Source organism: Syngnathoides biaculeatus, chromosome 13, assembly GCF_019802595.1.
Source record: "Syngnathoides biaculeatus isolate LvHL_M chromosome 13, ASM1980259v1, whole genome shotgun sequence".
Taxonomy (NCBI): Eukaryota; Metazoa; Chordata; class Actinopteri; order Syngnathiformes; family Syngnathidae; genus Syngnathoides; species Syngnathoides biaculeatus.
The window spans coordinates 12398396-12414985 of record NC_084652.1 but is presented as its reverse complement, the minus strand read 5'-3'; the positions used below and the strand labels follow the sequence as shown (position 1 = coordinate 12414985).

General features: G+C 40.4%; 1 protein-coding gene and 1 long non-coding RNA gene across 5 annotated transcripts in view; one reads left to right on the top strand and one right to left on the bottom strand.

The window, feature by feature from the left end:
- The first annotated feature begins 5 nt into the window (after nucleotides 1–5).
- LOC133511523 (integrin alpha-6-like) overlaps nucleotides 6–16590 on the top strand; it is a 26060-nt gene continuing 9475 nt past the window's right edge. The window contains exons 1-7 of one of the 3 annotated variants that reach the window (XM_061840517.1): nucleotides 6–964; nucleotides 2558–2656; nucleotides 9011–9223; nucleotides 14554–14681; nucleotides 14770–14849; nucleotides 15826–16087; nucleotides 16193–16324. In XM_061840517.1, coding sequence (XP_061696501.1) covers nucleotides 9045–9223; nucleotides 14554–14681; nucleotides 14770–14849; nucleotides 15826–16087; nucleotides 16193–16324 — 781 coding nt within the window. In that variant the 5' untranslated portion in view covers nucleotides 6–964; nucleotides 2558–2656; nucleotides 9011–9044. Of the gene's footprint in view, nucleotides 965–2557; nucleotides 2657–8496; nucleotides 8631–9010; nucleotides 9224–14553; nucleotides 14682–14769; nucleotides 14850–15825; nucleotides 16088–16192; nucleotides 16325–16590 lie in introns of those variants that run through there. The other 2 variants (XM_061840515.1, XM_061840516.1) reach the window with 2 other exon arrangements.
- Nucleotides 4936–7795, bottom strand: LOC133511527 (uncharacterized). 2 transcript variants are annotated; one of them, XR_009797939.1, is made up of 4 exons: nucleotides 6878–7795; nucleotides 6594–6760; nucleotides 5828–5892; nucleotides 4936–5671 (listed from the first exon to the last, which is right to left on the bottom strand). It is a non-coding gene; the product is annotated as an uncharacterized LOC133511527 (long non-coding RNA). The 2 variants fall into 2 exon arrangements; XR_009797938.1 differs by having other exon boundaries at nucleotides 4936–5892.

Genomic DNA, 16590 nt, shown 5'->3' with positions numbered 1-16590 from the left:
TGTTCCTTGTCATATCTTCCTTTGTACCAATTTCCCCAGCTTCCAACTATGAAATACTTACATACTCAAAATGTTGAGAAATGCTGGAATAAATTGAGTTTTCCCTTAGCAGTTCTGACAATATCCTCTCATTTGGCATGTTTTTCTATAAGACAGTGATTGTCTTCATTCCAAAGAACATTTCAGACGTCACTAATGTCGAGGTAATGAACACCTCCTTCACAATCTCATTTCTAGTGCAATTTCATTAAAAAAAAAAAGATGATTGCAGTGTGGCAAATTGGGGGCATAATGTTGTCCAAAAGAGGGCAGCATAGACTTAACTCGCTGCTTTTTATCACATGCATGTGTCAGCAAGTTTTACCCATGGACCGCTGTCCACCCCCACGGTGTAATACTGTACTCTCTTGTACATTTTCACATTATTTGAGACCACATTCTGCTTAGGGGTTTAAATTGCAGCCATGACGGTGGCGTTTGGCTGCCCTATCGAGGAAAGTTGAATTCATCAAAATCTGATTACATGCACTTGTTCACTACCACTTTATTCGGTACACTTGGTCAAAATACAATTCAATATCGAAGAATTGTGTGAAAGATGTTTCTAAAGAAATATCATAGTGTTCAAGTTTCATAATACATCTTAATGTGCCTGTAATTTGTCATCCTGTAGAAGGGTTTATTATTTTATCATGTTTCATTGGTTGACTCACAAAGCTGATTGCAATGTTCACATTTTTGTTTTATCCACTTTCTCGTGTGAATTATTAACTTATTGGTTCATTATTATTTGTCATAATTTTAAGGTGGTGTAAGTCACCTCACTGAGAAAAAACCCAGCCCCGAGGGTATGTGTTTTGTAACTTCCTGTTGATGTATTCAAGGTCTGTGTGTGTGCGTGTGTTTGTGTGTGCTTGCCTGTACCAGTGTTGTGGGTTGGGCAGGCAGGATTTGACAAATAAAGGTGAGTCTCTTGCTCATGTCCAGCCAGGAAATGATTCACATATTACAATTTTATTTGCCACGTGTTTTATGATAAAAGATGAAAGTGCATATTTGTACATGTATTCAACACTGAGGAATAAAATTGTTACATAATTCTTTCAGACAGTGTGATATTTTAATCGGGAGATGAAAGCCATGTCAACAGTTTCTGTTGGTACACTGGTATTGACTGTTAAATTTCAAACATTAGTAAGGGTGAAATTGGAACAGTGCAAGTAGAAGAAAGAAGAAGAAAACTGGTAAGCGTTGAGGATTTAGGGAGGAGCTGGGAGTGGCAGGGTGAGGTGTCAGACTCTGGTCATGAATTCATCCTTCATTCCTTTGTGGCATGTCGGGACTCATTCCTGGCCTCCTCCCATCCCACCACACATCTTCTCTGGAAAACAATTCTCATTAGTTTGGCTGTCCCAAGTGGGACAAAACAGCCATGAAAGAGGTTCTTCAACACCAGGGGTGGACAACCTTCTTCACTTACAGGCCACATTGGGTTCTAAAATTTGACAGAGGGGCGGGGCCAGGACCTCATAGCAGACTATGCACATGCAAATAAATGTACAACCCAATTTAGTAATAATGAACACTAAGAATTGTGTATTTCAAATGTGAAAAATAACCCTTATCCAGGTAGCATGTTTGTTGCTGCTCTATTTTTGTTTTTTTGTTTCTTTGCCAGTGCATCAAAGTCTGGAGTGAGCTTTGTTGTGGCAATTCTCAGGATAGATCTGAGGTCTTTGTCAGTTATCTGGATCTGTGACGAGCTTTGTTGCAGTTTGTCAGTGAAAAAAATCCTGCTGTCTCTGTAAATTATCCGCAAACCTTTGGCTGTACCCATCTGTTCTCGCATGTACCGTTAGCTAGCATAATTTGCATGCTTTGTTGCACAGTGACGGCTGATATTTTACTCCTTAAAAAAAAAAAAAAAAAAACGCAACAGCTTCTTGGAATATGAAACGCACAGCTGTTGATTGAACTTTGGCAAAAAAAAAAAAAATCTTTTTCCACTCTTTATTAAATACCAACAATGGTCCACCAATGTTCAGTCCGCCATCAATTGGGGAAATACTGGGATTGCAGGGACAAGATGAAATTAACGATTGATGGATCATCATCATCATCATCATCATCTTTCTTTTGGCTTGTCCCGTTAGGGGTCACCACAGCGTGTCATCTCAGATGAAGGCTCATATTTGTTTGGCACAGTTTTTACGCCGGATGCCCTTCCTGACGCAACCCCTCAACTCACGACCCCTGGTCATGAGATTTTCATTATTTTTTTTTTTCTAGCTGGATAGGTTCGGTGGGCCGTATTGAGAAGCCCAAATGGCCGTATAGAGCCCGCCGGCCGTAGTTTGCCCACATCCGTTCTACACCAAACTCATCCAAACAGGCACACACATTTGGGTTGAGATTGGAAAGGTCTGTTCTCAAACCTTTCACACAGAGTAGGAAACACAAAAGTTTCAGAATATGCAACAACTTGGCCGTTAATTTGTCATCTCCATGTTTTGGTGCATGTTATGATTCTGTCACAATGTTTCTCGCACATTTTCAGATCCCAGATGTTTGTATGTGGGAGTAAGAGTGAAGCTGAGATTTATCACACTCACCTGAGATTCATCTGAGGAGCACCACAGGAATTCCAGGATTCCCGGTGAGTTTCCCTTCAAGACCTGCGTGTGCAGATCTGCCTTATTACACATGCATAAACTACATGTGCAGAATGTGATTCACACAGTCACCCTTACAGAACAGACTTAGCTAAAGCACCTGCGGGATTATCAAGCAAGTCATCATTTTAAAGTGAACATTTACTTCACTGGGGCATGTAGCTACTGGTTGACTGAAGGAACATCTATGACTGGACAAGAAGAATTGAGTAAAAGCTGAATTCGTCTTTCTGAAAATTACTATTTATTAATCACAAATATATGTCTGTTCAGCTTTTTTTTTTTGTACCAGGAACGTACAGTGACAGGCAGAACAATGAAATATTCTTAACCTTTGTTACCACCCGTCACCATTTATACAACAGGCCGAGATTTCACTTGAAATACATTTTTAATTGAGACAGAAGCGTCGTTATTCCGGTAGATATACTGTACGTAATATTTTTGTTTAGTGGCATGTCACATGGTTATTTTTTAAATGTAATATATATGTAAAATACATAAATCTTTCAAGTAAGACAAGGTGCTTAATGCGTAATGCGGTGTCTCAGTCACAACTACCTCCGTAAAGTATGTGTCTTAGCACAAAGAAGGTTTAGAAACTCAGTAACAGCACTAGATTGTTAAAGGCACAGACAAAAACACCCATTTTAGATACATTTCTATAAAAAAATGAAATAAAATTTTAAAAAATAAAATTTAAAAAGAAAGGCGGGCTCCAACACAATAAGCAAATCGTGGGAAAACAACGTAACCCCCGTTTGCGGCTGAACACATTTGAGAGTACATAAAATGGCAGACTTAGCATACAGCTGTGCCATCCCTTGAGCCTTTCCGCTAGCATTTCTAAAAATAAACGGGCATCGCCATGGACAGAGTGGGCAGTTTGCTTTGCCAGGAATGAACGCGCAAAAGAATTGAGAGTCGTGAGTGTGTACTGGATCGCAGGAGTGTTTTGCCACAGTGTGTGTCACAAGTTCAAGCTAATTTACAGGAATGCATGCGTGTGTGCGGCAGAGGTTGACTTTGTAAACTGAAGTCACCCGAGTGATGGAAGGAGGTTTTTGAACTCTTGACTCTTTGATTGCCCAGAATGTTTTTCTCTGTTTCCTCAGTGGAGCCATGATGTGTTGATTCCCGAGTGTGTTCCTTTCCCTCTATATATACTGTAATTCTGTTATTTAAGACAAACAGGTCGCCAAAAGGAAGTGTGCAGATACATAGTGATAATGGAAAAATAATGACGCAATACCATAAACACAAAGCAACACAAAAGCAAGTTTATTTGACCTTTTTCATTGTGCTTGTATCTGGGCAAAACCGGTTCATTCAGCTGAAAGAAAACACCTTTTATCTGTTTGAGCGGGGAGGTGAGGAGACAACTCTAAGGAAAAAACAAAAGAATGAAATGCTTTCAAAAGGCACAATCTAAGACCTTCAAGCCCCCCTCCCCAACGAGGAACAAGTGCATTAGATATTTATTTTTAGGAATTTTTCAATTTCGTGCAAATCACCATGTTTTTACTGTTATTGGGGAGCTGTGCAATACAGCACACAGCAAAATATGGGAGTCATATCGATACATGATAGGCCTAATCAATGAATTAATGTATTCCATCAGAAATGAACTATAAACTTTGATTCATCATCAATGTCAAAATGTATTTAAATGTGTTTAAAATGTATTCGCACATAAAAGTTCAATAAAAAAGGGTCCCTGAATAGATAAAAACAAATATAGCATTTTTTAGATTGAACACCAAAGTTAAATACAACAGAGTTTTACTAAGGCAGGGATTTTTTTCCATACCACTAGAGGCAGTTAGGGGAAGGATGTTGGCTTTACATGCATAAATGCAGCGCATGTTTATCGTGTGTGTTGGTGCATCGTAACAAGTGTGTGTGTGTGAATTGCAATGAGTTCTACCTCATGAATGCTGGAGTCATACTCAATGGCTGCAGGGCAGTCTTTTCTGCTTTGTGCTGGTGTCAGCTTTAAGTTATGGACGATTCAGATGCACTGGTGTGCACTCCGGTGTGTGCGTCCATGCGAAAGCATGTGTGTTCCCTCTATAGCGTCTATTTCGGGACCGTTGATCTTATACCAAAAAAATCGTTGCAACTGCTATCTACATTACTTCCTGGTGGAAGATAGTAAGAAAAAAAAAACAGACCCAGGGGTGTTATTACAGCAGTACTTTTGAGTTTTATTGTTTATAGTAATAAATACATACATTAAAATTATAGTGCTTGTGGAGTCCAATATTTTAATCATCGGTCTTTGTTCAAAAGTGAATCAATGCTGTGAATAAGAAATTCCACAGTGGGCGATGCAAATGAGATGTTCATCCCACACATGACCGTGGACTCATTACTCTGCTGTGTTTCAAAATGAAATGATTTTATTTTACCAGTGTAAAACTATCACAACATTGACCTTGTCTATCTATAAATCACAACTTTGAATATAGGCATAAGCAAAAAAGCAAAACAAAACGTTTTTTTTACATTGACTGCTTTTCTATAAATTATCAGTATGAATATTTGCGTTTGCTATTTATAGTACACTTATGATGATTGCAGAACCATCGCTACAACCCCAATTATGGACATACTGTATTGTTCATTCTAGTAATCAAAACTGATCAATTTTGTATTGTGTGGTGCAGAAGTTAGTAATGTTGAGGCCAGTTTATCTGCAAATTTGTTGATAATGAACCAATGGGAGAAAAAGTACACTTGATATTTGAGCAGAACCACTTTTGAAGTTATATTATGTATGGTATGTTACTGTTTATTTACAGTTACATAACCACCTGTGTTCAGTGAACGTGCAGTATTGTGTCATTGTCGCTCAAGATCAACTGTACCATGTTTAACAGTAACTCAAAGCTATGTATTTGTACAGTACCATAAGGACACACACTTCACGACCTCTGTGTTCATCATGCCACGCCTTCTGCTCTGCTGCTTTAGTTCCTTCCGTTGTGCACATGAAACTGCACACATTAACACACAGCCGGCTTCAGACAGGGCTTAGGTTCTTTTTTCTTTTTGTTCTTGTATGTGCTATCTAAGTGATACCAGCTAGTTGTGGACAAAATATGGGATTTACCAGTTAGGAATGACTGTTTTGACTATTTTATTCAGCGTACCTCCATTTTCAGGTGGATAAAGTAACACACTTAATTGGATGAAAATCCTCCCATCTTGTGAAATGCTGAAAATGAAGCATAGACAAAGCAAAGCAATTTTATTTGTATAGCGCATTTCATACACGAGGTAACTCAATGTGCTATACATGATTAAAGGCATTTGAAAACAAAGAGATAAAACATTCAAAATGGGATAAAAACAACAAAAATGACAAACAAATATTAATTAATATTAATATATGAATGTAAAAGAATAACTGTGTTGGTGATACAAACAACAATGCTATGAGAGAGTTTTGCATTTTGTGGACTGTATGGTGATTTAGGGTATTCCTGAAATCACCTCTCGATAGGTAATACTTTAGGTTTAAGGTCACGGTTCAGTTCACATTTTTTACTGGATGTGGAGGGAATAAAATGCAAAACATGAAACTGTTTATCTTTTGTGTACACAGGAAGCTGCACTGTATTTGTTTATAGAATACATGTGCAGCCAGTGCACAAGGTACCGGTAGTTACATTTGGTCAGTACCTAATATGTTCTGTAAGGAATATTTGTTCATTTTGATAGGGAATCCTTTTTTTTGTCCTACATGTTGAGTTACAAACCGAATTAAACTGGTAAATCAAGGTACCACTGTATTTTACTGTAAAAGTCACTTCCTAAAATACCTGATTATTTGTTCCTGAGGCATGTGTGACTTTTATTTCATTTGAGAGCAGAGGAAGCCCTAAAAAAAAAAAAAAAAAAAGGGTAGGGATGTACCAGACTGGAAGGTGAGACGTTTACTGGCAACCGAGTGTGACCACTTTGAAGGTCAGAGGGAGTAAGTTCACCCTCGTCCACTTTGCACTGTGTTATTTCACCATGATAAGGCTGATTACTGTTTCGGACCTCTGGTGGGCTTCCCATGCCTGCCGCCTACACTGGAACTGAAACAACACAACGCTGAATAACAAATGGTTATTTTAGAAAGACAATTGAGTCTCAAGACTGATGCTCACAAGCTCGGACTTAATATTTAGATGTATAGGAACAGCATCCTTTACCGCTTGGCCTTGCTCTGCTTCAGCGCTCCTGTCTTCCACCATTATTTTTGCCTTTTGTACAGTACGGGGGCGGCTTCTTTCTCCCGCTCCCTTCCAGTCTGCCCTCTTTTTCTCCATGCAGACAAAGCCTGCGTTGTCTGCTGAGACGTTGCGTTGTGAGGAACAAGCGACGGCTCTCATGAAAGCCCTGCGACACTGTCATATACTGAGGGAGTCGCCGTGGAGTATGCAAAGTCCATCTTCATCTCTCGCTCAGATCTAATGAGTCACTACACACGTTACCACATGGCAAATGTTTGGCAACATACAGTGGCGCCTTGAGTTTTTCAAGATATGAGTCGTCTTTCGGCCGAAATTTCGCTTTGATTTGAGAGCAAATGTCTGGTGGCAGGAAATTCAACTCACTTTACAAGAACTAGTTTGGCAGCTAGTGCACAATTCCTCAAAGAAGGGGCTTTGAAATGTTTACTGCTACTCCTGATTGAAGTTTACCCTCAAACTAAACATTAAAGAAAAAAGATGTTTTTTCAACAACCAAATAGCTTTCCCAAATGTTTACTGCTACTCCTGATTGAAGTTTACCCTCAAACTAAACATTAAAGAAAAAAGATGTTTTTTCAACAACCAAATAGCTTTCCCTTAGGGAATTTCACTTTGCTTGCAAACACACAGCATGGACAAACTAATGGATAGCATTTATTCAAAGATTTTCTGAAGCGCTTATCCACACAAGGGTCGCAGACATGCTGGGGCCCATCCCAGCTATCTTCTTATGAACTGGTCACCAGCCAATTGCAGGGGACAAATAACAAAACCGAAAGTGGCACTAAGCTGAAATTGTTTTGCTTCCAAATACATTAAATATGTTTGAAAATAAATGCAGAAAACATTTTCACCGACATCTTTTTCACCGTTTGAATTTTCCTGAGGATGTGGGTGCATTTAAATTACAGGGTGTAAACTTTCAAGTGTGATTTTGTTCCCCCAGTATAAAAAGTGACATTGTTGCTGGGCTATGCTGCTCACTTGTGATTTACCTGCGCTTAGCTTCCATACAAGGCCCATTTACCATGCCAGTGTGCAGTTAGGAAGCTAACTATGGCTTTTTTTCGTTGGGCTTGCCACAGCGTATCATCTTTTTCCATTTAAGCCTATCTTGTGCATCTTCCTCTCTAACACCCGCTGTCCTCATGTCCTCCCTCACAACATCCAGCAACCTTTTCTTTGGTCTTCCTCTCGCTCTTTTGCCTAGCAGCTCAATCCTCGGCACCCTTCTACCAATATACTCACTCTGTCCAAACCATCGAACTCTGCTCTCTCGAACCTCGTCTCCAAAACATCCAACTTTGGCTGTCCCTCTAATGAGCTAATTTCTAATCCTATCCACCCTGTTCACACGAAGCGAGAACCACAGCATCTTCATTTCTGCTAACTGTGGCTACACCCTGAGAACACATTCTTGGCCAAATGCCTTAATTTATAGAGCGGCTCTGTGATGTTATTTAAGCCCCCCCCCCACTCCCCCGCCCCCAAAATGTGATGACACACACCCATGGCAGGATAAACATCGACACCACCAGCAGACTCTCCAATCCACATTTTCGTTTGCTAGTTAGTTGTACACGTAGTTTTGTTCACCAGAGACGACACGGCTTGGTGGGTAACTTGATACTAATGAATGGTGCACATCCGAGCAACTCCAGTACCTGAGTCTTCTTCCTGCTGTGTTCATTGGAGGGTAATGTTTATTGAGGTATTATTATTTGTTGCTGCCTGTGCACATTTCACTTAAGTTAAATCAGTACGTTTGCCTTGGCCAATCCTTTTTTTTTTTTTTTTTAAACATCTGTATTTTTACTAAACTACATAAAGAACTGGACGCATACAGAAATGGGACACCTCTCCCATTCAAATGTATTTGAAACGAACTTTGAAATTTGAAGGAGTGTAGTTATGATGTTGTGTTGCAGCGTGGGCGCGCGTGTGTGTCAGTGTAGTGGAGGGAGGGGCACCCCCGCCTGAAAAGTGGCCTCCGCGCAGCCCCTCCGCGCATTCCCTCAGTGTCACCGCGCTCCTCCCGCAGCGAGGACTCACCTTTTTTCACATTTTTTTTCACCCCTGCAACTTTTCCAGAGAGTTCGTTTTGGGATCCGGCACTGAGAGGAACATGTTAGGTGGACTGCTGCCCTTACTGCTGCCGCTCGCCTTCCTGCTGGGATGGGGCCGGCCGTGCTCAGCCTTCAACCTGGACACCGAGGACGTCTTGCGCAAGGACGGAGATCCAAAAAGCCTGTTCGGCTTCTCCCTCGCCATGCACCGCCAGCTTCAACCGGAGGATAAAAGGATGTGAGAGCAACTTTTAAACTACACTTTTCTTCTCACTTTTTGCGGAAAGCAACGCTAATGCGAATTAAAAAAAAAAAACAACACGTAAATGTGACGTCATTGTCGTTTGGGCCTCAGGTAAAAGATGTCACCTATTTTCTGCAACACGGTGTCTGCCCTTCACTTTTCAGTTAATGTTTAAGAAGTTTTGACTTTATCTGTTACAGTTTAATAATTAGTGAGCATTTGGGCTCGTTCACGATTGCGTGCGCGGTCACGTGGTGTCACAGGTAAGAGCGAGCATAGGAAAACATTTTTGGTATGGCTTGATTTAAGACTAGCAGGGTTTTAACTAGAGGTGGGAAAAGCAGTCAAACTCTGCAACGCATAAAAGTACAGATAGTTTTGTCGAAAAAGTGAGTACAAAGTATATATGGTGGATCGCCTGGTATGGTAAAGCGTTGACCTCACAGTTCCGAGGTCCTGGGTTCAAACCCGGATCCTGGGTTCAATCCTGGACGTGCCTGTGTGGAGTTTTCATGTTCTCCCCGTACCTTCGCGGGTTTTCTCGGGGAACTCCGGTTTCCTCCCACATTACAAAAACATACAACATTAATAAAACACTCTAAATTGCCCCTAGGTATGATTGTGAGTGTGCCTGTTTGTCTCAATATGCCCTGCGATTGGCTATCAACCAGTTCAGGGTGTACCCCGCCTCATGCCCGTTGACTGCTGGGATAGGCTCCAGCACTCCCCGTGACCCTTGTGAGGATAAGCGGTAGTTTTCAAATAGGTAAAAGTCCTCAGAAAAAGAAATACTCAAGTAAAGTACAGAGATTACATTGATTAAGTATTGAATTAAGGAATAGAATGTACAAATATCTGTTTTGAAATGTAGGTAGACAAAATAAAGTAAAAGTTGTATAAATACTCAACTAAAGATATCTGAAAAATCTACTTAAATACAGTCAAGTGAAAATAAAATGCCATAAAAAAATTAATACTCCAAGTAAAGTACAGCGACCTGAAAAAGTGAAGTGAAAGTGAAAAAAATGTTACATAAATGCATACTCAAGCACAGACCCCGGAAAAATGTACTTAAGTGCAGTAAATTAAAACGCTTTTTTTTTTTTTCCTTTTTCAGCAAATTCCATATTCTCAATTTCTGTAAATTCTGTTTTGCCACGGATTGGCGTGTTTGCCAATTTTATTGAGATAAGACACATATTTTACATCTGAAAAAAAAATGTCATGGCACACCACCAAACAAAAAAATGTAACAAAATGTTGATTTACATGTTGAGTATAAAATCTTCTGCTATCTGATGGCAACAGATTTCCTTGTCCTGGCTGACACGATATGTCGCCAGCATAGATGAACATCTATTTTCTCAGCCGCTTATCCTCACAAGGATTCCAGGCGTGCTGGAGTCTATTAGCTGTCAACGGGCAGGGCGCAGGGTACACCCTGAACTGGTTGCCAGCCAGTCCATAGATGTACAAAGATAAAATATTTGTATTTCATGGCACACGTCTGTACAACGGTCAGTTGTAGTTGTTGATACAAAACATTTTATTGCTGTCAGTTGAAGTCTCCTTTAAAAGGCATAATTTCCAGAGTTCCTCTATTGGTTGGATACACATCCTTGGTAGAAGTTGAGACACATGCATGTGGCTCATCAAATTCCAAACTTGGGATAAGCGTGTGCATGCTTGAGCAAGCTGCCTTTTGTTTTGCAAGGTATTTGCAAAGTACCGACAGAGCTGGAATGAGCTCTGATACATCGCGAATATGTGGATTAATTGACTTGCCACATATGGTGAAATGTGTGGGGTTGCATATGCCCCCTCTAAGCCATGTGTGCAGTAAGTAATTAGTCACATCTTATTCCCTTTTTCATGCACTCCGGCAGTGTTGTGCATGTACCTGCAGGTGAGGGCAGAAGGAGCTGTTTGGGTTGTGTACCTGTACATGCGTGCGTGTGCATGTGTGTGTGTGTGTGTGCATGAGTAAGTGGGTGTCATCACTGCCAGACTAAACCGGCTGCATACTGAAATTGAGGGTGTAAAAACTTAACTAAAGTTTAACCGATGCCTGTTATGAAGTTTGTACATTTAATATGAAACTGTGTGGCAGTGTATGAAGCATTGTGGGCACTTTATTAGGTACATTTATGCAATCTAATGAGCAGCAATCTAAGATTACGCACTTCCAGAGTGGTTTTGATTGTACAATGTTAAATGTTGTGGTTTGTTTGCAGCTAAAATGGCACTCAAGTAAGAATAATGTAACATTACATTTATATGATGTGGTTGATTCTGGATGGTGGATCAGCTGGTAAAGCGTTGGCCTCACAGTTCTGAGGTCACGGGTTCAATCCCGCCTGTGTGGAGTTTGCATGTTCCCCCCGTGCCCGTGTGGGTTTTCTCCAGGCACTCCGGTTTCCTCTCACATCCCAAAAACATTCAACATTAATTGGACACTCTAAATTGCCCCTAGGTGTGATTGTGAGTGCGGCTGTTTGTCTCTATATGCCCTGCAATTAGCTGGCAACCATTTAAGGGTGTACCCCGCCTCCTGTCCGTTGACAGGCGGGATAGGTTCCGGCATGCTCCGCGACCTTCATGAGGATGAGCGGCAACAAAAATAGATGGATGGATAATTCTGAACACAGCCACATCACCACTTATGAGGGTGTGTGGACTTTTGCAACCACATTGTCTTGTTTGTTTTCGCATACTTTTTCCTATAAAACCCCTTCTTCTTCTTCTTCTTTTTTTTTACAATTGAGTTGTACTGTTTACAGGTCACATTACTCGTGGAAAAAGTTTTGCAATAATAACTTTAACAATTTTTGCTGCTGTGGAACCAGATTAACAAAATTTGTGGGACTGATAAATTTATTCTACTCGAAATGTTTCAATATGGTTCAGTGCAAGCTAAAACAACAATACTCAACATGTATTATTAAAAAAAAATACCTCTCCTACAGCGTCACTCAAAACTCATGTTATTTTAACGTTTATTATTAATATTGTATACAACTTGTACAAGCTCTCATTTGATTTTTGAAGTATATTTAATGTGACGTGCCGTGAGGATTTTGTATTTGGTATATGACAAACAGGAGTGTCAGGTATTTAGTTCTATGGATGTTCGCTTGCCTCAGGTTGTGTAAGATTATCCAACATCAAAGACTTGAAAAAAATACTGCTGAAGCTGAGCAGATTTATCGCATAATTTCTTTTATTCATCTGGACAGCAAATAAAGGAAATTTTGAACAGACCTGGGATGGGCTCCTGGCAGACATTTTTATTTGGGGAAAAAAAAAAAGTTGGGCAGTATATGGTTGCATGGGTCTTTCTCTCTCTCTCTCTCTCTCTCTCTCTCCTCTCTCTCTCTCTCTCTCTCTCTCTCTCTCTCTCGCTCTCTCTCTCGCTTTCTCTCTCTCTCTCTCTCTCTCTCTCTCTCTCTTGTTCTCGCACTCTTGCTCTTTCTGACAGGGCGCTGCCGTATGTTGTTAAGCAACCGGCTGCACCCCAGGAAGCACTGCATTGTAAAGAAAAAGAAAAGACGAGAAAAATAAATTATGTCTCTCTCGGTGGGATGCCTCTATTATGGCCACACTGTTGCTCGGGTCTTCATGTCCCAGTAAGTCCGGCCATGGTATGTGTGTGTGTGTGTGTGGCGCCCATGCACACACTGCCTCTGTTTTTCTTTGTTCTTCCTGTAGACGAAGCCAACGTGATGGGCCTTCTTCCGCCTCTGCTCCTCAATGATAAGATTAATTACCAGCTGGGTCACTGTCGGTGAAGCAGTGGCTCATCCACAAACACGTCATATCAGCATTATGCTCCATCCATTTCATTTTCGATATACAGTAATTTAGACTTGCTGGTATGCTGGACCAAACCCAGTTGATTTTGGGCCGAAAAGCAAACTGCAACCTGGATCAGTCATCATTTATCTTATTTATTTATTTATTTTTACATGTGAGTAAAAACTAGAGATACGAGCACCCTGTGGTGGAAGTAAACTCAACTCACTTCACAACAAGCAGGATTTTGCCAAATAGTGAACAGTTCTTCTTCTTCAACTCCCCCCTTTCAAGCTGTTTAGTGCTGCTCTCAGTTGATTTTTCTTTCAAACCAGTATCATACAAAGACCATTATGTTGTGTATGTTGAACAACCACTTAGAGATGCTTTAATAATGTTTAGCATAATGCTAACAAACAATGTAAAACACCACAGACAGGCTAATGAATAGCATTGATGACGTGGCATCATAACCCTTCAATAATGGATATTTGAACACAAATGGTGGAGGAACACATGTAGACAGTTAATATAACAACACTGACAGCCATATACTCTTTCTCTTCTGTGATAAATGAGTAATATTACTATGGCTTACTGATGAGTGACTGTCTCCATGTACAGTATACCCATATGTCTATGTTTTCCTCTCCCTAAGGTCCGTAGATCAAAGAAGCAATACAGTGTCCTGTGAATTGAAGCAGAAATAGAGGCATAAGTTCTTAATTCTTTCCATTCTATTTACTTAAGTCATTACTGCATGATTTTTCAAAGCACAATATTAAAGTGTTACTACTGTTGTAAAAATAACACATTACAAATGTTTTTGTTCTTTTATTTTATGAGGGCAGGCTGGAACAGATTGATGGGATTTCAATTCATTTCAGAGGGAAAAAATTATTATGAGGTACGGGCGTCACAGAACAAATTCAATTCATATCTCAACGTACCACCGTATATGGGGAAACTACAGTTCTTTTGTTCACCATGGATTTTGATTTCAAGTCAATTGAGATTGTAGTGTATGTTTTAAACTTTATGGGAACAGTTTGGGAAGACTCATTTCTGTTCCACAATGACTGAATTAGAACAGATTGAAAGCCAGGACCTCTATGAGGTCCAACATCGACGACCTTAGACATCACAAATGTTTTTTTTTTTGTGGTTTAATGAGTGCGACAGTATAGCAGACTGGGAAGGAGAATTTTTTTTGTGTCTGTTCAAAAGATGACATCCTTGTTTTTAGGAGCACTCGCTCATATTGTCGTTCAAACGATTTTGCCTCCATCCTCAACTCACAAAGGCGTTGTGTGTGTGTGTGTGTGTGTGTGTGTGTGTGGTGGGAGGGAGATAGAAGGCCTCTTTGAATCCGAGTCTGGTTGCTGTGTTAGACACTGGAATGTGCGATAATGCGACGCTCAAGGGGAAGAACTTGTAGAGGGAAGTTTGAGCTTCTGAACTGGCACAATGTGCAATTGATGGGGCTGCAGATGGTGGTTTCCCTAACAGATGCCTTCATGTGTGTGTTCTAGGCTCTTGGTCGGCGCCCCTCGAGCCAAAGGCTTCAGCGGTCAAACGGCCACAGTGACGGGCGGACTCTTCAGCTGTGACATGAGCTCACCGTCTACAGGCTGTGTGCGAGTTAACTTTGACGACGACGGTGAGATATTTGCTGACTGATGCTTGGCCACATGATACTTTTGAGCTTTTTAGTTCATTTTACACTCCTTGATTTGTAAAATGCGCAGAGGACACCAACAGAGAAAGCAAAGACAACCAATGGATGGGGGTGACAGTCAACAGCCAGGGCCCGGGTGGCAAGATTGTGGTAAGCCAACCAAACGTTCTAACAACCCAGGCTAAACCTTACTCCTCCTCCTTGTCTCTCCATCGAGATCTACCTAGTAACATATTTCCTTGAGACAATTACTACTTTCCTGTTTGCTTTTTTTTCGGGTCACTCCAATAAGTACACTTCTAATGAGATCCAATGCAAGCGCTGTATCTAATTAAGCCACATTTACTCAACTTGACTTTATTTTGAGAGCATTTTTAAAAAAACGACACAACAGAAATCTGTACTGAGCAAAAGTGGAACGTAAATCAAATACATAAATCAAAAAGAAATATTTTTGTATATAAAGATGTTTAGATACAGCTTCTTGGAAGTTTTCTGGGGTACCTAATGCAATGACCTGATGAGTTCAAAGCAGAAAATGTGGATTTTTTTTTTCTACCCATAACAAGTGATGAATCAGATTGTTGTGATATATTGTAACTATACATAATGCAAAAGTGAATATACTACTAAGGGAAAAAAGCATTTTTCATCTAATCCAGAGAGAGAAGTTAATTACAGTACGCTAGTTTTTATTTTATCTTTCAATACTGTGTTTTGGACACAAACTTTGACAGAATTCTATAAACATTGAATTCCCTGATACTTTGCTGACCCACCTGCAATAGCTCAAAAACTACAGTCAAGAGAGACCATATAAAAATGTATTTGTACGTATAAATGTATATAGTTTTTCACCGTCCAGAGGTTTTAAACACATTGAAACATATTTAAAAACACTTAATCCCATTTAAAACCCCGTTTAAATACATTTAAAATGTATTGGAATGCATAAATAAAGCCAATTGACAGTTTAAAGTGAATATGTGATTTTTTTACATTAAGTAGTTCCACTGTAAAAGCGCATAAAAATGGTCGCTTAAAAACATGCAGAATAGCGGGGGCGACAAAGTTGAGCCGCAGGAGGATCGTGATGAAGACATTTTGTGTTTGTTCCCGCACGTAGACCTGTGCCCATCGGTATCAGCGCAGGACCAATGTGAAGACCACCATCGAATCGCGTGACATCATCGGCCGCTGCTACGTGCTGAGTCAGGATTTGAAAATCGATCCTTCCTCCAGCGAGGACGGAGGAGGCTGGCATTTCTGTGACAGCAGGCCAAGAGGTCACGAGATGTTCGGCTCCTGCCAGCAGGGCCTCTCGGCCACTTTCGACAAGGACTACCATTACCTCATTTTTGGGGCTCCCGGAGCATACAACTGGAAAGGTGAGCCGTTTGAATGAATGATTGCTTGCTGCGTTTAATGCTAAGAGACTGATGTTAAGCCTTAAATGGGATTTCCCCCCGTCTTTGTCCCATCTTCTTCTGTAGGTGTGGTCCGCCTGGAGCAAAAGAACGACACCCTCCTCGAGATGGGCATTTATGATGACGGGCCGTTTGAGGCAGGGGATGAAAACGAGAAGAATCCCGATTTAGTCCCGGCTCCGGCCAGCAGCTACCTTGGTGAAGCATTCACTCTTCACTCTGTACTTAAGTAAAAATTCAGATTCTTTGAAGTAGATAGATAGAAGAAGTCATTCAGTCCTGGACTATGAAAATGTACTTCACTAAGAAGTAAAACTGAATTGCACTTAAAATAGTTTACTCATACTGAAATGAAAATACAGATGCGTTTTTTTTTTTTTTTTAAATCTTGGTTTTAAATATAGGGAGTAAATGAATACCCAAGTAAAGTACAAACACCCCAAAAATCTACAAAGGAACAGTAA